Here is a 23614-nt window from a genome sequence, read left to right as displayed (position 1 = left end):
TAACCCCTCCTGCTAACAGTCCTATTAAAAACGTCAGCCCTGCTTCCCCCAAGTTAGAATACTCCTTCAGAACATTTTCTTGCCTGGCGTTTTTGAATAAAGCCTTATGCTAACGTGCTCTGGTTGATTTTCTTTACTACAGAAGACAGTAAAGTATAATGAGAATGATTATTTTAAAATCTTAAACCAATGTATTTAAAGTGTTGTATTATAAAATATTTCACTGAAACAGAAGAATACATGAAATAACCAATTTAGTTTTTATTCTCTGTAACCAATTTTGCTTTCATTCTCTGTAAATCTCGTTGCCCTTTAGCTCCTTTTATATTGCATCAAGGATATTCCAGCTTCTTTAGAAAGTCAGAAACCACTTAGACCAGAAGGGTCAGTGCTCAGCTTTGAGTTTCAAATTAGCCTAAAAAACCTTAGTGAGGCAAAGTCTTGGAAAACAGATTTTGTTAAGTAGCCCACCCCCCTCCTTCAAATTCTCAAAGCTTTTCTTATCTAGCAAAGCTCAGAGATATGAACATGAAGTTTCACTGGAGCCCTTACTATAGAGAAGATTGAGGATTATGACAGAGAAGATTCTGAGAGGATGAGACCAGGGTTAGGAAGTTGCCTGGGTCACAGAAAAGTGACCCAGTTCATCCCTCCAGTTCTCAGGGCAGGAAGAAGGGGAGACTGAAAGAAGAGCATACATGTGTTCCACTTCCATATGGAACTCCGGGGTGGGGGGAACCTCATGTACAGATACAGATGGCAGCTACAGTGGCACAGAAATGGTGGCTTGCTGTGATTCTGCAAAGTGAGGGCCTGAGTCAGTGCTTCCCATATGCCATGGCCTCCACGTGGCTACAGGAGATCCACGAGTTCCCATGGACTCTGTAAGGTCACACAGAACTGCTGAGGGGACTGGTGTCCTGCAATAATCTTGGTGATAGTACATCCCAGAGTATGGGAAGCTTAGCATGGATGGTAATGCCAATGCTCAACGCCCACTGCCAACATGAAGCCAAGGAGACCTGGCAGCAGCCACCACAGCTCAGCAAATACCAGGTAGTGTGTTGAGTAATTAAGGGGCGATGATTGAGTGAAGGTCACTGAGTAACCCAATGACAGCACAGGACCCATGCAGCCCCTCCTCATTCCCAGCATCTAGTGTACCAGCACCTCTTTGTACCTAGATGGCATCTAGGAGGAAGAAAAGAAGGAGAAAGAGATCGCGACTCTGAAAAGTCTGTGAAATTACCAGTAAAAAAAGACTGAGCTACCTTTAACCGGCAAGTTGATTTCTGTTGTTCTGTTACTCCCAAGCATGGTTAGGGGTCAGGAGGGATCGGTTAGTGAAATAAAGTTTGTTTTTTCTAACTAGCTGAGTTGTAGAGTATACATTCAAGCCCTCCTGTTAAAACGGCATAGTCGTTAAGACAAAGCGATCTGGGGTCAGGCTTAGGCTTCAAATCCTGGCTCACTTTTAGCAGGAGGCGAAATCCTTTTCCTTCTGGTTTCCAGCCAGGGATGCAGCTCTGTGCCTTACAAGAAATCTATGCTTTAGGGGCGCCTGGGTGGCTCAGTCGCTGGGCACCTGCCTTTGGCTCAGGGTGTGGTCCCCGCGCTCTGGGATGGAGCCCCACATCAGGCTCCTCCCCTGGAAGCCTGCTTCTTCCTCTCCCACTCCCCCTGCTTGTGTTCCCTCTCTCGCTGGCTGTCTCTCTCTGTCAAATAAATAAATAAGATCTTAAAAAAAAAAAAGAAATCTATGCTTTATGGAAGAATCTACAGTCTCTTGAATGTGACAGCCTTTCAGACATCAGAAGACAAAATCGCATCACCTGTGAGTCTGCTCTTCTTTCTCCTACTTTCCCCAGAACTCTCCCCCCAGGTTCATATCATCTGATTCACTGTCCCTTCAACTGTGCCGGACTGCTCTCCATAGAAGCGTTCGCAAGTCGTCTACATTCCCTTCGCATCACCATCATTCCACACTGGTGCAAGCCATTGCTCCACATGACTTCTCTTTTATCCTCAGTTTTGATTGGGATGGTTCTTTTCATTCCGCTGGCATTCTCAGTTTTGATTCAAACCCCTTATGGAATGACTGCAGAATTTAGTCGGCCGTTCAAGAAAAGGTCTTCTGGCAGCTGTGACTCAACTAGAAAGATGCTCACCATTTTTCCTTGTCTACATTAAGTTGGTAGATTAAAACAAAAAGTCCCCTGGTCATTACTTCTCTATAAAGCAAGGGTAGAAAAATAGGAGAGGAAGGCCGGGGTCTGCATGTCCCAACACCAAACCCCAAAGCTCTTCCCCTTTCTCCTAATCAAAAAAGATGACTTTCCATTCTCTTCATTCCCCATTAAGAAGAAAGAAGTAATGCTGCTAATGGGACTCTCTGGTTATATCTTTAGGGGTCACATCATTTAAACACTATACTATTTAAATGCGATCACTCCCTATTTTTTTTTCACTTTTGGAATTCTCCTTGCAAAATTAATTGAAATCTGTACCCCAGGATTAGATATTCCCAGAATTAGGTACCAACTTCATTCTGATATAGCTTTTCCCTCACCACAGAACACAGTATTTATGATAAAGAAGTTTCTAAAATCAGTTCAGTGCAGTGGCTAGAGAGTGAGTCCTGGAGCTAGAATGCCTAGATTTGAATTCCAGCTCCTCCACTTACTAACCAGTGGGCAAGTCACTTAATCCCTCTGTAACTGTTTGTATCTTCAAAACAGGGGTAATAATAAAGTCACCTCATAGTACTGTTGTGAGCATTAAATGAGTTAATAAAATGCATAGACCATCTAATCAATTCAATCAACAAGAAATTTGAATTACGTAGACAAACTTTCAACAAGATAGTCATCTTCTTCCCTATAAAGTTATACCAATAAGCTACTAAGTTTTTTAGATACAGGAAGAATACTGAATTCGGGGTCAGAAGAACCAGACTTGAGTCCCTGACACTGACACTGGCTAGCAAATTATTTGTCATTTCTGTGCTTCTGTTTCTTTATCTGTAAATGTGAGACAGTAGTATTACCTGGTAGTGACTGAGAAGATTATAGGACAATTTACAAGGAGCAGCATGTAAACAGCAAAGCATTGTACGAATGCATAAGATTGCTATAATCATTAATTGTTATTATTTTTCTCACATTTCATTAGACATCCAGAGACTCCTATAAGATATCCTGCCTCTTAGAAAGCAATAGATTACTTTCTTCAACTCTCTTTTCTAGATTCAAAGGAAACTTCTTTGCATTTCCTTGGCATTAGAGCATTCGGTATTTACGCCAATGTATTTGTAAAACACTGCATGGCCCAATTGCCAAGATCAGAACTTGCCTATAAAGTCTACTTTAGTTTGGTCCGTTCAAATGTCTGATCTCTTCACGAAGTATGTTAAAGTGGTGAGGGAGAATAAAACACTTCTAGGAAGGTCTCCTGTGGATGGCCCATAATGCATTTATGGCTTCAGACAAAGACTGCATCCTTTCCTAGGGAAGGAACTTGAGCTTCAACTTCTTTTGCTTTGGATCTCAGACTCCATCTTGCCTCTGGACTCTGCTCAAAGACCACAGTCTTGACTTTAGTCACTTATTTCCTTGAGCTATCTGCAAAAGTCATTCTAATTTTAGCTAAACCTTTGTTCCACCAGTAAACCTTGACATAACCAAAAGCAAAGGCTTTGTTTACACTCTCTGGGCAATGAGTACCATCTCATATTCCACAGCCCAGGACTATTGCATCCTCAGGAATAAGAATGACCTGCTTTATATCACATTAGGCATGCCAACTAGACATCACCCTGAATGTCTTACAGTCTCCATAACTTTATTGGGTTCTCACTCAAACAAAATCTCTGTTTCTGATTATTTTGCCCCAGATGTACCTGGAGCATAATTTCAAGCTGAATCTCATTTTCTTATTTCCTGTCCATATTTCTAACTTCCCCAGACCCCCTGGACAATTTATCTATTGCACTAATATTTTCAGTTAAAGAAGTATAGACTTGTTCCTTCTTCGTCTTTGGGCTCAGGAAATATCTCCAATCATTTTTCAATCATTTGTGGTCCTCAGAGAGCCAAAACATGCCTTTTCTGGGGAAATTTAATCCACATGTTTATGATTAATTTATATGTAAGTCATTAAATTGGTGTTTCTAAGACATTTCATTTGGCAAGCTACCTCTCTTTCACCCTTCAAATCCCCTCTCAAGTCTTATTTGAGTTGGTATAGAACCACCACAACCAGGTGCTTCTCAGAGCCGGAAAAACCCTGAATATATCTGAAATGCCATTCTGTTCATATTGTAGTTGATACACAGCTGCCTGAATGGTTGGTGTCTTACAGTATAGAGAATGATTAAAGAATTTATAATCAGTGTCTCTTTAGACAGCATCTGTAATTGTGCCTCAGAGTGGGGTATGGCTTCTAATCGCTTATTCATCCCAAATTCAAGCTCATTTCAATGTAATTCAGCCAACTTAATAATCTTTCCTTATGTACCTATTATGTGCCAGGCACAATAAGTCATAATACCCCTGCCTTCAGTTTGCTCATTGTCTAAAAGGAGAGACTGACCTGTACATTCATAACTATGATGGATAGCATTGTATAGTGAGGACCAAGTGTAGCATAAAATGAAAGTGCTACAAGAGAATGAGAGTAAGAGACTCCTATTGGGGACATTAGAGAAGGAGGGGATGAAGATGGGCTTAGAAGCAAAGTGTTGGGTAGATTAAAGGTAATAATGAGTAGGTGATTCCAGTAGAAGACATGCCATCTGAGAGTACCTGGTTACAAACAGGATGAGAAAAGTAGGGCAAGTCCAAATTATGGGAAGCCTTGAATGCCATGCTTAGGAGTTCAGGGCAGTATGTAGGCAACAAGGATTCAACAAAGATTTTAGAAGAAGGGGGATGACACGACCATGACTCTGACTGATACTGTGGAAGATATATTGGAAGTGGGAGAAACTACAAACAAGAGAAACATGAGAAGGCTACTGTGATGATCCAGACAAGAGCTAAAAAGGTGGCAAATGATGACAGAGACTAACAAAGCAGATGGCTTGGCTTTGAGACACGCTGCTGAGACAGACTCCGAAGGGCTCAGAGATGAGCAAAATAGCAAAATTAGGTGGGCTGTGAGTAACCTCTCACTAAATGACTGAAACTCTTTGGACCCTTGCTTCCTTAACAGTAGATTAAAGATAGTTTTTCCAGTTGTTTTAAGGATTAAAATCATGGTGTGAAATGATCTATTTCTGGGCATACAGCAGGCTCTCATTTCATGGTAGCTCAGAAGATGAAAATGATAATGAGGTGTATGAACTAGGATTTCTAGAAAAATTCAACACCCATGCTACTGGGTCTCTGAACCTTTTGTGGATTCTATTCACAGGTCTTTCACATATATGCTCTCTATAAACATCTAGTTATTGGCTCATTTTAAAGGCAACCAGTCATTACTGAGATGTGTGGTAGTTAAAGCAGTCATTAGCAAAAAGGCCATGTTTCCTAAAGGGAAGCTGAACTCTAAGTAATAATCAGGAACACCTTTAAGACCAGCTGTGGATAATTAGCACATTTACACCAGTGATTCCCTACCCTGGTTTGACACAACCCAATTCAGCAGACAATTTTTGAGTGTCTATTAGGTACTGATGGTGTATTGGTTGCTAGAGGAGATAGAAGGATCAGGGTACCAAGTTCTTACTCTCAAGGAACTTATATTTTAGGAAAGGAAATATGACAAGTTTGCAAAAGACTAAGTATTTGTAGGTAACAGCATGCCTACTAAATGCATAAAGGGATACAGATAAAAATGTTAATGAGGTTTAAGAGCAGGAGAGAAAACATTCACTTAGAAGAATTAAAGAAAAGCTCCAAAAAGAGTTGATCTGTGAGATGGACCTTGAAAGATAGCTGGGCTTTTCTGCTGGATCAAGATGCTGGGGAAGGCAACTATGGGTGATAGCAGAACACCAATCATGTGCTCACACACACAGTCCTTCTTTCATTCAACAAACCTTTACTGAGTGTCTACTGCATTTGAGGAAGACAGAGATTACTAAAATAAAGTTTGTGCACCCAACATTTCACAGTCTCTTCCAACTCAAATGTTTCTCTCCTTCATGGGAGAGGAGAAGAAAGAGAGATGAACAGGTGAATTATAATACAGTATTGTCATTATTTTATTAAGGTCCTGCTGATGGTAATTTTAATTAAATGCTATATATATTAGGGTCTTCTAGAGAAACAGAACCAATAACCAATAGAATGTGTATGTGTGTCTGTCCATCTGTCTAAGAGATGGATATTAAGTGATTGGCTCACATGACTATGGAAACTGGCAAGCCCAAAATCTGTAGGGTAGGCCAGCAGGCTGAAGACCCAGGGAAGAGTTACGTTGCAATTAGAGTCTGAAGGCAGTCTGCTAGCAGAATTATATCTTGCTCAGAGGAGGTCAGTTTTGTTTCTATTAACGCCTTCAACTGATTTCATGAGGCCCACCCACATTATGGAAGATAATCTGCTTCATTCAAAGTCTACTGATATAAATATTATCTCATCTAAAAAGTACCTTTATTGAAATATCTAGAATAATGTTTGACTAAACATTTGGATACCATGGGCTAGCCAACTTGATATATAATATTAATCATCATACTGTGTGAGACAAATGGAACAAATTTTGTCCCAGCCTCTCTTAGTCAGATTAATCAGAGTGGCTTACAGAGTGGCACACTCAAGCATAAATGTGAGGTCAACAAAGAACATGTAAAACCTAGGGGTGGATTATTGGGAGAGGTGATTGGCCACCAGCCCCAATTAGTGCTGCATATTCCTGGTGAGTGTGCTCTACAGAAAGGCTTATCTCTCTTCTGATAAAGAACTGCTTATGTAACTACTCAGACAGGTGACTAAGTAGGTCAAAGTGACCACAGAAGAATAGCCCCCCTCCCTTAAAAATGACAAGGAATTTGGATAGACATTTCTTCCAGAAGATTCATAAATGGCCAATAGGCCCATGAAAAGATGCTTGGCATCATTAGTCATTAAGGAAATGCAAACCAAAACCATGAGACAGCACTTCACATCCACTAAGATTTTTTTAAGTCACTGTTCTCTAATCAAAAGACAGACAATAGTGAGTGGTTGTGAGGATGTGGAGAAACTAGAGCCATCATACGCTGCTGGTGGGAATACAAAATGGTGAAGTCTCTTTGGAAAACAGTTTGACAACTCCTCAAAAAGTTAAACACATGACTCAGCAATTCTAGTCCAAGGTGTACACCCAAGGGGAATGCAAACACATGCCACGTGTGCACTAATGTTTCCTGGTGGCATTTTTATCACAGCCAAAAAGCAGGAGCAGCTCTAATGTCTACCGACTGGTAAGTAGAGCAACACGATGTGGTGCACCCACACAGTACAGCAACACTACTCAGCAACAGAAGGGAATGAAGCAGTGACACACGCTACAAGGATGAACCGCACAGCATGATATTGAATGAAAGAAGCCAGACACAAAAGGCCATATACTGGATGATTCCATTTACATGAAATATCTAGAAGAGGCAAATCTACAAAGATAGAAAGTGTCTTAGTGGTTGCCAGGGGTTGGGGGGGAGGGGAATGAGGAGTAACTACTAATAGGCACGGGGTCTCCTTTTCAGGTGATATTTGAAAACAGATTGTGATAATGGTTGCACAGCTCCATGAATATACTGAACACAATTGAACTGTACACTTTTAAAGAGTATTTTATGGTAGGTGAATTTTATTTCAATAAAGCTGTTATTAAAAAAAAAACACCTAAATTAATGTAAAAGCAAAGCCTTGCTTACTGGTGGGGAGCTGCTCTCCCCCTCAGCGCTCCAATCCTTCACTTCCCCTCAAGCCCAGCTTTAGCTGTTTTAAGAAGAAAAATGACTAGAGGTGGGACTGAGGTCTCCCTGTCTCCATGGGGACCAAAAGCCATATGCATACATTCAAGTATGTGAGAAACTTCGGGGAGGAAGGAACTCAAACTCTCATGGCTTTGTTAGATACAAGTTCCCAAGTCACTATCCTATCCATTTCAGTGGGGAGGAGGGTTCTCGAATTCAACTAATAAGGTTTGGGCAAGGTTCCCAGTAGGGAAAATAAATCTAAAGTGACCTTGTGGTTGAGGCCCGTGGGACCAATTCAATGTCCTGTTGTTGTGGCTTCCAACATACATTCCCTACTGAATGTATACTGGCATTGATGTTTTACATGCTTGTGCTGTGAATGCTCATAATGTGCAGAGGGGATTGTCCTGATTGAGGAGAGTCACATGTAGAGAAGCAGTGGGACATGTAGTGGGAATATTCACATGGAATAGGCCATGTAAATCACTCCTCAACCCACCTCCCAATTCCATCTTGAGTGGTCCCAGGAGGAGAAAGGGAAATCATAACCTTGATTAAGGTCTAAAAGGCAGCACAGATAGTAAGAGATGCAATAGCTCAATATTATAGCTCTGTGTGTCCAGGGGAATGGGAACCGGAGACTTATGGGAGATTATCGCCAACTGAATTCAGGTGGTACTCCTACAGCTCTAGCTGTTCCAGACATTGTAACCATAACTGAATCCACTGCACAGACTGATGGCACTTGGCATGCTGTCTTGGACACTGCCAACACCTTCTTTCCTATTCCATTTGGCCCCAAGGGCAAGGGTCTGGATCAGTTTGTATTCATGGCAAAGCCTCCAATACATGTTTGCATTACTTCCCAGGAAATAAGATTAATGAAGGGACATTACTGATCTTTTGTCCTTCAGAGCCATCCTGGAACCTTCCCCAAGAATGCAAATGCCCTGTTGTGGCTCTCCCAAACAATTTACTTGACTTCTGGATCTCCATCTGCATCTGCTATCCATCATCAGATGGCTAAATATAAGAGGATGATCCAGCTCCTGCATTGCTCATGGTTCTACAGTTTTAAAGGTTTTAAAGTGGTCCCACTATCAAGGAGGTATTATGCCCCATAATAATGGGGCAAAATGATAATTACTTTAAGAGAGGTAGGCCCTTTATATTGCTCTCTTAATACATTCAATATAGGCAGTGAAACTAACCTACTGCTGCATGAAATTGAAAATTTGTTCCTTTCTTTTTTTTATTCATTATTCAGTCAAAATGTAAATCTACAAGAGTCAGCCACTGTTAAATTCCAGGTTTTATCTCCTGGATCATTTTATTTTACCTTGAAGCCAGCTTTTCTGTTTCCTCATAGACATTCCTATCTGCTTTGGCTGAATTCTTGACTTGACAAAGCTGTGGCAGAACCACGAGAGAGAAAAACGAAGTAGTAATGAAGAATCACAGAACTCAGAAGCACTGGCTCTACCTTGCTGTGTTCCCTGGAGTAAGTTGCTGGGCCTCTCTTGGCCTCAGTTTTCTTCTCTGCCAAACAGGATGGGTTTATCTATCCCACCTGCCTTATCAGGAAGTTGGAAAGGCCAGATGATTTAATGGATGGACATGAGCTATGGAAACTTACGGCAGGACATAAAGAATAAAGTCAAAGAAGCCAAAGAAGAAAACTATTATTAGATAGGCTTAAGAAGTATGAAATGATATTTGAAGGATTTTGAAGATTCTAACAGTCTATATTTGCCAACTAACATTATTGTAACTAAAATATTTCTTGTTAGTTATAATTTGTTAGTACCTACTTTTTGGGATGGCTGTTTCCCACGTTTCCATCCTTCCCAAGATATTAGAATTTCATCCAATTCCAAGGAATAGTTTTCATGTGTTTAAAATAGATAACAATGGTCGCATTATTATGTACTTACTAAGTGTCAGGCGAGGCACAGATTATTAGCATCCCCATCATACAGATGGTGGAAGATGAGGAATCCGCCAAATGCGATGTAGCAAGTAGACATTAGAGTTGGAATTCCCATCCAGATCTGTCTGACTCCAGAGCCCAGTCTCTTAAGCACCAAGCTCTACTGCCTCCCAGTGTGCACACAACACCTGACAGTAAAAGCTCACCTTCCATATTTCCATTACTGAGCAGTGCCCTGCAGCCCCTAGAATCCCAGTCACTGAGCATCTTTAGAGTGCAGTAAGGATTGCTTGTGAGCGGGCATTATGGGGAATATAAGGATAGGAAAGGTGGTTTCTGTTTTCAAGGAGCTCACAGTCAGAGAAAGGAAGTTAGATGCACCCAAACAACCCTGATAACAAAAGACGGCGTTAGCTGCTGTAACACGGCTACAAGAGCCTTAAGAAAAGAGGGTTTCCTCCCTGAATGATTTAAAAGTGAAATAGTGCTATTTAATATTTTTAAAAGATTTATTTATTTATTTGAGAGTGAGAGAAAGAGAGAGAGTTAGGGGGTGGGGGAGAGGCAGAGGGAGAGAGAGTCTTAAGCAGACTCCATGCTGAGCACAGAGTTTGACGTACCGGGCTCGATCCCACGACCCGAAATCGTGACCTGAGCCGAAACCAAGAGTCAGACACTTAACTGACTGCACCACCCAGGCATGCTTTTACTTTTATTTTAAAGGTTTTATTAATATAAGTTCAGCTGGGAGGTCTGTCTGAAGATACTGGGAAGGAAGTCTTAAAGATGAATCAAAAAACATCAGAGCTGAAGGGGACCTCAAATAGTCATGTTCAACACCCACATTTGACCCAGAGCACCCAGTGGCCCAGGGTGAATGAGTTGGTGGCAGAACCTGATATCAGATCTAGAACTCCTGTTCTTCTTTCCATCCTAAGGCACTCCTTCCTTCTTATGGTCTCAGCACCACAGGGCAAGAGCTTTCTTAGGAGCATGCATTCTTTGGGTAATTAATATCACAAATGTCCACTCAGGACATGTTGCACAGGCCTTTCCCAATTCTCCCTTCCAGCCCCTTCCCTCCAGTCAATAGTAATGTCTCCTACACAGAGTTCTGGCTCTGGAGATACTGAGCCAACAGGACAGACATTCACATCATCACATCTATTAGCTCTCTCTCCCAGGCTCTATGTTTTGTCACGCCAAACAGATTGTAAACATGGAGAGAAAGAATCTGACTTTATTCTTTATGTCCCAGAACAACTAAAATGGTGCTTTTCCTTTGTATATGTCATAACACCCGAGCATGAGGACATTAAAAAATTATCACTGACATTTTTAAATGTACACAAAAATAGAATAGCATGACAAATTCCCAAATGTTCATTGCCAGCTTCCACAAGTGTCATTATTCTGCCATTCTTGTTTCAAAGCCTGGGGAGGTGATTAAAGGTGCCCATGGAGATGGCCATGTGGGTGGTAGGCTTAGGCCTTAGGCTCAGCTGAGGATTCCAGGCGGAGGGACAAGTAGCAGGATACACCACCATTATTCTCACAAAGAGACAGGGAGCAAAATGGTTTGCCAAGCATGGAGTAGGAATCAGGTAGGTGCAGGGAGAGCCTGAACCAAGATAAACTGACCCAGGCAGTTCACTGGCTGTCTGTGCCAGACTGTAGGTGGGCCAGGCCTCAGGGTGGTCTCAGAGCCACTGCAGGACCTCTGACGTGTGTTGTGGCTGAGCCTCTCCCCACAGCAGCCTTTGCGGACGCTTCTCCCTTGGAGAGACTGCTGCGCTCTCCCGTCAGCTCCTCCAGCGGCTAGCTGCCTCTTCCTTGAAGACTGCCTTGACCACACTTTTTTTTTTTTTTTAAGATTTTATTTATTCGACAGAGATAGAGACAGCCAGCGAGAGAGGGAACACAAGCAGGGGGAGTGGGAGAGGAAGAAGCAGGCTCATAGCGGAGGAGCCTGATGTGGGGCTCGATCCCATAACACCGGGATCACGCCCTGAGCGAAGGCAGACGCTTAACCGCTGTGCCACCCAGGCGCCCCTTGACCACACTTTCTAAAGCACTATTCTCTCCTCATTATTCTTCAATTTAGCAGGCTGCTTGCTTCCTACACACCATTCTGAATTTTAAATTAATTATTTGTTAGTTTACTTGTTTATTTTTAGTCTCCACTACTAGACTGTAATCTCCAGTGAGGGAGTGGTCTTGTCTTTCTCCTTCACCTCTATTTCCTCACAAACCAGAACAGTGTCTGGCAAATAATAGTCAATAAATATTTGTCAAATGAATTAATGATAGATCGTATTAAAATTTTGTTAATATCTTGATAGGTGAAGCAAAGGCTGAGTACAAAAGAAGAGAGAAAAGGGGAAAGGTAATTTCTATTTAATCAGGGTAGTTGGAAACTTCTAACCCAGTGGTGCTCAAATCTGGCTGCACATTAGAGTCACCTGGGGATCTTTAAAAAGTACCAGCACTGGGTATCTTCTACAGACCAGCTGACTCAGAACCCCCAGAGGTGGTACCTACACTTAGGTATTTTTTAAACACCCCCCCCAGGTGATTGTAATGTGCATAGGCTTGAGAATCACTGTTCTAATGAAGAAAGGCTATAAGGATTTTGACATTAAGATGAGAGCAAGGAGTTCTGGAGTAGACAGGTCTCCTCAAGTTCAGTGTAGAGTGAGTTAGAATGATGTGTTCTACTCAATCCTTTCAATGCTTAAAACCACATCAGAGGGGCACCTGGGTGGCTCAGTCAGTTGAGTGTCTGACTCTTGGTTTCAGCTCAGGTCACGATCTCGGGTAGTGGGATCGAGCCCTGCGTTGGGTTCCGCACACAGCGCAGAGTCTGCTTGAGATTCTCTCCCTCTTCCTCTTCCTCTGCCCCTCCTGCCACTCGTGCGCACCCCCCCAAAATAAATAAATAAAAAATCTTAAAAAAAAAACAACCCACCAAATCAGAGATGAAATAAACAGAGACAGTATTAGTTGAAAGTGAGGCACCTAATGATGGATAGTTTTTAAAAATTTATAAATAGTGTAGTGTATTTAAGGAAGAACTAAAAACAAAATTTATGTGTATGTGTTCTATTTCTATTTTAAAAGACTTCTGTTTTTATTTACACAAGCAACAACAAAAACATAATTGAGTTTGAAAGGACATCATGTATTATCTTTGGCTCTCAGGTCACTTCTGTCAGAGTCCTACTTGTTGGTTCCTAAATGTCATAACCAGAGCACATCGTGCCATAGTGTTTGCAACCGAATGCTTAAGAAATAACTTTAGGGGCGCCTGGGTGGCACAGCGGTTAAAGCGTCTGCCTTCGGCTCAGGGCGTGATCCTGGTGTTCCGGGATCGAGCCCCACATCAGGCTCCTCCGCTATGAGCCTGCTTCTTCCTCTCCCACTCCCCCTGCTTGTGTTCCCTCTCTCGCTGGCTGTCTCTATCTCTGTCAAATAAATAAATAAAATCTTTAAAAAAAAAAAAAAAAAAAAAGAAAAAAAAAGAAATAACTTTAAGTTTGTTATATTGTGGCACTTGCCAGAGATCTTTCCAACCCACCAAAGCTCGTTCTGTTTCTTCTCGCCTCTCTTTTCCCTTCCTCTGTCCCTCCCTTCCTCTCTTCCTGGTCAGATTATTTTTAGATAATGTTTTCAGGTGTTTTAGGCGACCTGATGAGGCTAGGTGAGGTGCAGCTCTTCTCATTTCCAGAGCTTGCCTTGCTCCTCCATCATGTGAAGGTTGCTTCGAGGATGGCACTCTGCTCCTGAGCTCAAAGGCTGTGGGGCTGTAATTGCTTCTTCTCCTTAATTTATTTAGGTTGCCGCACTCCTTGCCGTAGCTGTAATCCCTCAGTACTGCAATCTGGGAACAATATAAATGGTTGATGGCAGAGAGAGATTTTCAATTGTTGCTTCTCAGTGATTCACATAATGTGCTGTCATTAGCACTTCAATGTGACATATCATGGTTTCCAGGGCTTATTGGGCCATTTATAAATAGCAAATGAAGGTGTTAGAGCTGGGATTGCAGTGTGGTTACTGCCTTAATTGCCTTCACTGGGGAAGGTTGGCAGCATCTTCTCAGGAGGAAAATAAATAGTAATTTTTAGTTTGTCTTTAACCATTTGCAGTTAATTCCTCAAGGGCAAGGATCACAGCTTTCCTTTTTTTGTTGTTCTTCTAGTTTTCTAGTAATTTAATTTTTGCAAAAAATATCTACTCTTCATACTTTAGTTATCATACTTGAGTTGATTTCCAGATTATCAGTACAAATATGCAAATGTATATTTTCTCACCACAGTTAAGTTCACATTATTTATAATTATTACTGAGACTTACCGCATTTTACACTTACAAAGTGACTTTATAAATAATAACAGCAGCTAACATTTATTGAGTATTTAGTATGTGGTAAAGATGCACAGGCGTTGGCTTGTTCAATTCTTTCCAACAACGCTGTGAGCTGGACACTACTCTTGCCTCCATTTTACGAGGGGAAGTTGATGTTTATTGAGGTTTAGGAAGCCAGTAAATGGGAGAGCTGGGTTTGAAACGCAGCTCAGTCTTATTCCAAAGACAATAGTTTTCAGTGCTCCCAACCCCAGCCTAGTCAGTCCCCTTTTCCAAAGCAGGAACTGAAGACTCCAGCGACGGGAGCACCGCAGGGCCGCACACCGTGCCTGCGACTTCCTGCTTCAGCGGCAGCCCCCCCCCCCCCCCCGGGGTTAGCCCTTACAAGTATCGAGGTGTGTGGCTGATGTCGCATGCGTGCCACTCAGGTTGATACAAAAACAAAGGATGAGGACCGGTAGTTAAAAATCAGAGGGGCTTCTATTTACAGCATTAGAGGCAAAAGAGCTGCCTGCCTGGTCTGATGGTGCAGGCACAAGCTCCGAGCTGGGAGGCCAGGGTTTAGAGGCACAGAAGAGGAAAGAAGCAAGTCATGACCACTGGGCACGCAGCCCAGGAGCTACGGCCACTGCCAGGAGCCGGCCTGGGTCCTAGTGATTGATCGTACAGCGTGCATGCCCTTCCCTCAGCAGCCACAGGGCCCCACAAAGAAAGGCTGCTCACGGAGAAGTCTTTGTCAGGGCCTCTAATGAGAGGATTGGGTTTCACATCACAGCTACCCCTAAACAGGTACGCTCTGCTTCTTTCATCTTCCTGATGGCTCCCACGGGAACAGAAAGAAAAAGAACGGAAGCTACACCAAGAAACAGGTCACAGGCTGGTTTGGCTAGGTTTTGCACCTCCTCCGCCCCACCACCTCCAGATGGATAGCTCTGAAATTCTTTAATTGTCACACACCCTGTGTGGCCACTGGACAGCAATGGGAAAAGCTTTCCTAAGAAATTTTTCATAATCCATCCACTGTGACTCTCTGGAAAACGAATGCCCCTGTCCCTTTGCACACGCTATTGCCTCTGCTCGGAAGATCCTCCCCAGACCCCAAACTCTTCTTCCTATGGCTAACTTGTCCTTCTCCTTCAAGGTCCAGCTCAGGCGTTATCTCCAAAAAGCCTTCCTTGATATCCCACGCCTGCCCTCCACCCAGGCTGGCTTCTGTTCCTCTTCTGTCCTGCTAAGGCACTTCTGCCACAGTCCCTGCTGACTCCTCTATCTCCCATCTACACTGTAAGCTCCTTCAGGGCAGGGACAGTGTCCCCAGGGCCCAGCACAGTATCTAGCATACAGCATAAGTGTACTAAGTGTTTATGAATGAATGAATCATGAATGATAAATGAAGGAGGCTGAGATAATATTTGCTTAATTATTTAAAGCACTTGATTTTTTTCAAAACACTCTATTTTTTCTTTTAAAATTAGCCTTTATATTTTTTTCAGATTAAAAAAGCAATAATGCTAACTGCAGCAATTTTACATACAAAAAAAAATCCACAAAGAAGAAAATTAAAACTGTCTGTAATCCTACTATCCAAAGAAAACCACTTTTTTCATTTAGATGTATGAAGAGATTCCAGTAATTTTCTCTGCATATGAATATATATGAAATTGGAATCCCATTGTCCTCCGTAATTTTCTCAAGGATTGTAATAATATCTTTTGGAGGCAGATAGAGAAGACATTTTTACTGAAATTTAAGTGACGAGAAAACTGGTACCAAAGATACACGTCTAATTAATGGCAGAGTCAGGAGTAGAAGCCCCTGCTACTCCCCGTGAGGCCTCCTGCATAAGTGGTGTTGTTCTTACAAGAAGAAACTGTGCATTAACCGAGCACCAGTGGAGCATGGGGTTTGTAACTAGACGTTCTTCCTCAGGAAAGGGACAGATTTAAGCTGCCCCTGTGTCTGCATTGCAGCTGTGCAGTGCATAGGGGCACTGTTAAACATTTCCAAGTGAAACAAGGATGGAGCACTTAGGATCTCATCCCTGGGACGGGCTAACCGGCAGAGTTAGGTAGGCACCATTAAGATTCAGAGTTTCCGTCCAGAAGCCAAATGACATCTGAACAGTGAAGGCTTGGCTGAGAGCATGTTGCTGTGGGAACCACAGCCATACACTGGAGCCCCCATAAACTAGTGGGTAGGACTCCAGTCCATGACCACCGACTATATTCTACAACAGTGTACACAGTAAGTGCTCAATAAATGTGTATTGAGCTGAACTGAATGTGTATTATTATTATTCAGCAGTGACAGTCGGCAAAAAAGAACGTGACCGCAAATATAAATATCACCACCATGACACCCTGTACAGAAAACGCAGTCCACTGTGAACTAGCTGTTCTATTCTAGACAGAGAACTAAACCGTAATCCCCAAACACAAACACACGCCAGACTGTTAGCTCTGCAGATGGGGGAACCATATCTTATTTATCTGTGTGTCCCCAGAACACCTAGCACAGAGCCAGACACATTTGAAGTGTCAGTGTTTTTTGAATTGAATTATATTTGCTTGGCTGGCGTGGGAGTTAAAAAGATGTTGACTAGTAACTCACCATTCCTTTCCCTGGAAGCTCTGTAAATCAAGCTCTTAAAAAAAGCAGCAAGCTAAATTCCAAAAGCCTCTCTTAGGAGAAATGCCCACGGCTGGTGGGGTCTGGACTATGTCCACCAAATGTGCAGATCTCTTCTACACAAACATCACTTACTCCCAAGGGAGCCCCTGACTGGCTGACTGGCTGTGGAGACTCACACGTTCCCTCTTTCCCAATGGCAGGAGGGTCAGGGGAAAGGGTGGGAGTCGATGACGAAGGACTGCTGAACTAAATGTCCTCCTCTTCCCAGGAGAGCGAAAATCTCCAACGGTAGGAGTGTTGGCACTTTTCTAGAAGAACCACCATAATGAACATGGGATATAGTTGGAAATGCTCTTTTCTGAAGACAAGTTTCTTTTTTAAAGGGCCAGCCTCGTCTTTCCTCTTACCCTAGACTGGAAGGGTGCTACTGGGATGACTTTGCCAGAGCTGCTAGAATCTCACAAGCTGCGATCGAAGTCGACTGGGCAGGTGGAGGGCTCCTATGGGATCTGGGCTGAGGAGCCATTAGGCCACTATCCTCACTTTTTCTAAGTTTATGTAAGAGCAGTAACAAAAACAAAAACAAAACAGTGTTTGCTAATAAGATCCTTTCCCCTTTCCTTAAATACTGAGCTGAGTTTGAAGAAACTTAAATAGAAATTACAGATTTTTCTGGGAGACAATCAAAGCACACTCACCGATCCCCTAAGCTCTTAACAAACTCTCTTGAAGGTTTCATCACCATGTAAAATCCACAAGTTTTTATTGGCAATGTCGGGTTATCAGCTGCACAGCCCTCTGAAGTGGTGGCCAGCACAGCACCCAGGTCCGCCTCCATTACCTGTTCCAAGGGCCTGCTGGCAGTCTGTTCGGCTGGTGCCCTGGTCTAGCCTCAGAAATTCTTTCCAGGGGAGACTTCGGACACACTCTCCCCGCTGCTGAGTGCTCTACTTATAAGGTGCAGAGTTTATTAGTGCAAAGAAAGATAAAAAGAAAGCCTGCTACCTTACGTGCTTTTACGTTCGAGTTCTTTATTAGAGTTGGTGTTACCAGGAATACAGCTGCCCAGCTCATTGGAGCTTTTGTGCTGAATCAGTGGGACTTGTTTTAGCTTCCCGCGGACCTGAGTGAGCTCTGCGGCCACCACGTATCAACGGAGGCCTCTTGTGCCACGCTTTGAAAGGCAGTTACCCACAGCAACTCTCATGTGAGGAGAACACAGCCATGAGGACTTGCGTCTTTAACCTGCACACAGCCAGCAAAGGCACACAGAGAGCTGACATGGAACCCAGGTTTGTCCATCTCTGGAAATCCAGCCCGTCTAGTCATCCAAAGACCATCATTTTCTAGCCTAGGGTTTTCTTCTCTCCCGTTCCTTAAGATGTCCATTTCCATCTCCAGACCCAATAGAGGCAAATATTGGCCTCAGACCATAGGACAGACACCAAAGAGTACCATAAGGAAGAGAAAAGAAAATCAGATTTAGAACAGCAAAACTCCGAGAGTCCCAGTTCCCAGTGCTTGTTGGACCTTGGATAAGCCACTTAATATCATCATTGAACCCTAGCTTCTCTTCACCAGCCTCTCTTCAGAGCAATTCCAAAAAGTGCAATTATCTTGTTTTTATGTTTATTTATTTTCCATTTCTCACTACGCTTTATTAGCTTATACGCTCCAAGAGTTCAGGGACCTTGTCTTTTTGGTTCATCAAGGAGGCCCACTGCAGGAACAACGATCAGCATGTAGTACACGATAAGGGGAGGGAATGAGATTTGAGTGAGGGAGGGAGGGAATGAGGCAAGAAGGAAGGACAGAGAAAAGGGAGGACAGAATGGATGGAGCATTACTGAGGTACCATATATGAAAGTGGTCTGTAAATTATTAAGTATTACCCACATTATTAAAACAATGATAACTAACAGTTGATGCATTAATTATACCAGAGTGACATTTTAAAAATATAAGCTAGATCATATTATTTCCCTGCTTAAAACCCTCCACTGGCTTTTCATACTATGTATGATAAAGTCAAACTCCTGTTAGCTTACAAAGCCTTATGGGATCTGACCCCTGGTGGCCTCATGTCCAACCAGTCCCCCCTTCTCTGCCAGGCCCCCATCACTCTGGTGTCCTTGCGTTTCCTCAAACATGCAAGTCCATTCCCGCTTTGGAGCCTTTGTGCTAGCCTCTTCCCCTGCCTGAAAAATCCACATGGCTGGTTCTTTCTTGTCATTGGGCTCTTGGCCTAAACGTCACCTTTCAGAGAAGCCTTCCTATACACTCACTCCAAAGGAGCCCTCACTGACTCCTCGTTATAGTACTCTACTATTTGTTTATTCATTTATTTATTAATAGTCTCCTCCCCAGTGCCTGATGGTCAACAAATATTTATTTTTGTGTGACAATGTATTTGTTTAATGCTAACACTTCATAGAGACTTTTCTAGTTATTATTTTGTTTTATCTCCGCAGGTTTATAAGCTCAGACAAACAAACAAAAAATCATGTGGTTCCAACCTGAAAATTCCCTCTCCACTGTACACTAGCCACTGCTACACACACACACACACACACACACACACACACACACACACACACACTTTGAGAGAGGTAGCCTGGCCCTGTGAATAAAAGCAATGGTGTCAGTCAGTTCTAATATTTGTGACTTAACTGGAGTCATGTACAATCCGTGCTACAATAACTACTTCGTCCTCTAATCTATAGGGATTCTTTTGAAACACGGAAATGGTACCATTGGGTGCCAAGCTGCTCTCTGTTCTGGGCTTGGAAGCCTCCTGGCTCAGGTCAGGGGTGAAAATGAGGGGAATGCAGGGTGGAAATAGGCAGAGGGAAGCAGATGGCAGGAACACCCACGGGTTTTAGTTGGGTTTGCTTACTGTGGATCCAAGCGCAGGAGTAATTCTGTAGGAAGAGTACTGGACTACAGCACAGGGAACGATTCTAGACCTGGTTTTATATCTTCCTCTCCCCTCTACTCGGACTATCAGCTCCTCTGTTATAGGAGGTGCAACTGGATCTCCTCAAAGGGGAATCCCAGCTCTGACAGTCTATGAGCTAATGAGAGGAGTCTGACCTTTCCCCGTGACCATGATGTCCGTGAAAAAGATGACCCGTGTAATATTTTTGATGAGTGCAGCTTCTCTGGACTAAGTGGGATCTCGTTGACTGGCCAGTACGCTCACCCAACAAACCACGATCTCTGCTCTTGCCAGGCTTCTTTAGCCTTCCCGTCCCTTCTCTGTCCTAGGGGATTTGGCGTCCTTGGCAAATGCCCTCACTGTCACATAGGGGTCAACACCAACTGCGAGTGCACCCCAGCCACTCCCTAAGAGACGGTTCCTACTGCATCCGATCCGGGCCAGCACGCTCCCACGTGCTTTCAACATGTTGCATCTGATGTTAGATAATGTCTCCTATTAGCATTAAAAGAAAACAATCTGGAAAAATTCACTCTCAAGCAGAGTTCAAACAGGCCACAAGTAGATGTGGAATCACAACTGCACAAGGTTTGTTAAAATAATAGTAGTAAATAAATACATAAATGTATATGTGTATGTGCACATATGCATATGTATATATGAGTGTGTGTATACAGATGTGTGTGTGTGTGTGTAGTGAAGCCAAAAGTCTGTGAAATGGGTCAAGAGAACAAAGACATGAATACTTCTGCTGTCCAATTTATGAAATTACCTGGTTACAGAGGGAGGAGAAAAATTCTCCCAGTGTGGAACAAGGCATGGTCAAAATAACTGAATGACATGGAAGAGGAGTTGGGAATCTTTATCTCACACTTACTGGTAATGGGTTGAAATTCTGGTCCACGAGGTGATTATATCCATGGTCAAAAAATGAGTGTCGTATCACGACATCAATGCCCTGATTGGCCAGCATTCCTAAAGTGTTCAACCACCTAAAAAAACAGGAAAAAAAATGCTACATCAATACATCTTAAAAATTGCATATAGCAAGCTCCACAGGAATTGGCTAACACACACACATATACACCAACCCCCACCATGAAATTTACCTAGTACTTTAAAGGCGAAGATTATTTAAAAGTGAAGATTATTTTAAGCATTGAGTACAGCTGGGAGATGTTTTAGGGATTATCAAATCCAACCTCATCTTTTTATAGGAAAAGAAACAGACGTCCAGGGGAGTAAAAGGAATTGTGCTTGGTCATAAAATATCTTGTTCCTAATGGCTTATCTTACCCCTGTAATACTAACAAATAAAATGAATACCCTAGCCACTTGTAAGCCTAAATATCATTCTCCTCACCCCGTGGCCACAGGACACACAATCACAGGAGCACACACACTATACTCTCCATCACTCAAACTCCCCTGCTTGCACCCTGTCATTGTACATGTACCGTTCATGTGACTCTAACTCACATACTCCTATGACCTAGGCAAGAAGGGTCCAGCCATTTGCATCTCTCATATATCACTGTCAGCAGTCAATGCAGTAACAATTTTCCTTGGTACTGTAATTAACCATGCAGAGCTTCAACCATGCTACCATCACACACATCATAATGGAGGACCTGCATTGCTCACACGTTATCACATACTCCACTATGCCATATACCCACTTTCCAGGGTGTGCTATCCTTCAAAAATACTGCCCTCTTGGTTCCAACACCCACCGCTAACTCTGCCTTTATTAATTATGCATTCAATTCGTTCACTCATTTACTCATTCATTTAATTTTCTCTTTGTATTCCCACTTCTAAAACTTTGGGAAATTTCTAATTGTAATTATATCTATATCTATATCTATATCTATATCTATATCTATATCTATCTATCTATCTATCTATCTATCTATCTATCTATCTATCTATGATTCCCAACTCCTCTTCCATGTCATTCAGTTATATATATATATATATATATATATATATATATATATATATATAAATGTGACTGAGAGCTTCATATATATAAATGTGACTGAGAATAAAATGTGACTGAGAATAAATAAATATATATATAAGATATATATATATATATATAAGATTCCCAACTCCTCTTCCATGTCATTCAGTTATATATATATATATAAAAATGTGACTGAGAGCTTCATATATATAAATGTGACTGAGAACTTCAGTCTCATGGTATAAAAGATAAGGTGTTTCACAATCTTTCCTGAGCATGCATGTGAGCCTTCATCTGCACTTCTTCTCCCCTCTTCTCTCACCCTAAACTCCATTCCCTGGTTCTAAGCCACATATAATTACTCTAGGCTGCCCAAACTCACCATGCTTTCACATACTCACCTGAGTCTTCATACATGTTTTAACTTCTGCTTAGAATTCCCTTTCTCTCCTCCTCTAACCCACCTCACCTCATCTGGCAAATTACTTCCCATCTGTTCATCTCTAAGTCAAGTGTCATCTCCTTCCAAACTCTGCTGTTCCAGCCAACAGTAGTACCTCTGTACCTTCACAGAACTCTTATTTATACCCTCTGCCAGCCCACGATAATTACTTCCTTACTTCTCTGCTGTCCCCCAGTTGGTTAAGAGCTCACTGAGAACAGACACGATGTTTTAGCTTTATACCCCAAATACCCATCTCAGTTCCTAGCACACTGGAGGTGCTTCATAGTCTTTGTTAGGTTGAAATTGATCCGGATAAAATTAGATTCAAGGAACTTTGAGAATCACCATTCAGCATACTAGGGACAAATTATGCATAACTATGATTTCCCAAATTTGAAACCATATGGAACACCAAATTAGTGACTTGTAGAATTAAACTTTTTCTTTAATGGAATAAAGAGCATTGCTAATTTTTATATTATGAATGGATATTATTAACATCTTAAAATCTTTTTCACATTGACAATTATATTTTGTTCTCATAAAAACTAACAAATATTTACTGATAATTAGAATTATAAAAACAAAATAAAACAATGCAAAATGCAAAAACAAAAGTTTAAAATCAAAAAGAAAATCTGACAATAATACAACAGAACTTCTGTTGTTGTTGTTGTTGTTCAGACTGGGACATAAAAAAAATTACTTTTGGGATATCACATGCTTACGCTAATTGCCTTTATTATTTTTATTAATTTACCAATCCTGTGAAATCAGGATAGCAGATTTAATTACACTAAATATAGAACTGATTAATTATATAACTAACTAACTAATATATACTAATACTGAGACACAGTATTGAACATTCTGGGGTAGAACTATATAACACGAATTCTGGGTGGTGCACTAAATCAGTGCTCTCTCCACCAATGCAGCACAAGTAAGATAGGGTTTATATCTAACAAGTATTTACCTATAAAAACAAGTATATCTTATTCACCCTTCTATCCCTACGCTTGCTGAACAAAGAAACAAAATGATGAGTAAATACATAATCACATCTAGCAGCAGCTGGATATCCATACAGGACTGTATTTTGGTATTTTAAATATCCCATTTGTTCATTCATTCATTACTCATTCAACATGAATTAATCAGCTGTAAATGCCAGGCCTTGTTCTCAGCATTGAGGATAGACACAAAAATGCTTGTGTGACCATGCGAGTCATTTGTAAGGCACTGGGTATGTAAATACCTGTACTCATTTATAGGAAGGGTATCAAATTCCTACTTGTGACCTCGATAGACCTTATAACAGTGATCCACAAAGAATATATATATACTCAACAAACAAAAGTTAACTGGTAAATCTGGGGGGTGTTTTTGCTAGTAAGGGGAGTTTTTGAAGGAACTCTAACGTGAGA

General features: G+C 41.9%; 1 protein-coding gene across 1 annotated transcript in view; it reads right to left on the bottom strand.

Annotated features, from left to right (window-relative positions):
• Positions 1-23614, bottom strand: part of LOC123783643 (inactive heparanase-2) — a 244803-nt gene that overhangs the window by 117476 nt on the left and 103713 nt on the right. Inside the window, exon 7 of the mRNA XM_087862506.1 lies at positions 20651-20765. Coding sequence (XP_087718632.1) covers positions 20651-20765 — 115 coding nt within the window. The remainder of the gene's footprint in view (positions 1-20650; positions 20766-23614) is intronic.

Source organism: Ursus americanus, chromosome 6, assembly GCF_024610735.1.
Source record: "Ursus americanus isolate L20-20 chromosome 6, mUrsAme1.1.p, whole genome shotgun sequence".
NCBI lineage: Eukaryota > Metazoa > Chordata > Mammalia > Carnivora > Ursidae > Ursus > Ursus americanus.
This window is presented reverse-complemented; position numbering and strand designations above follow the sequence as displayed.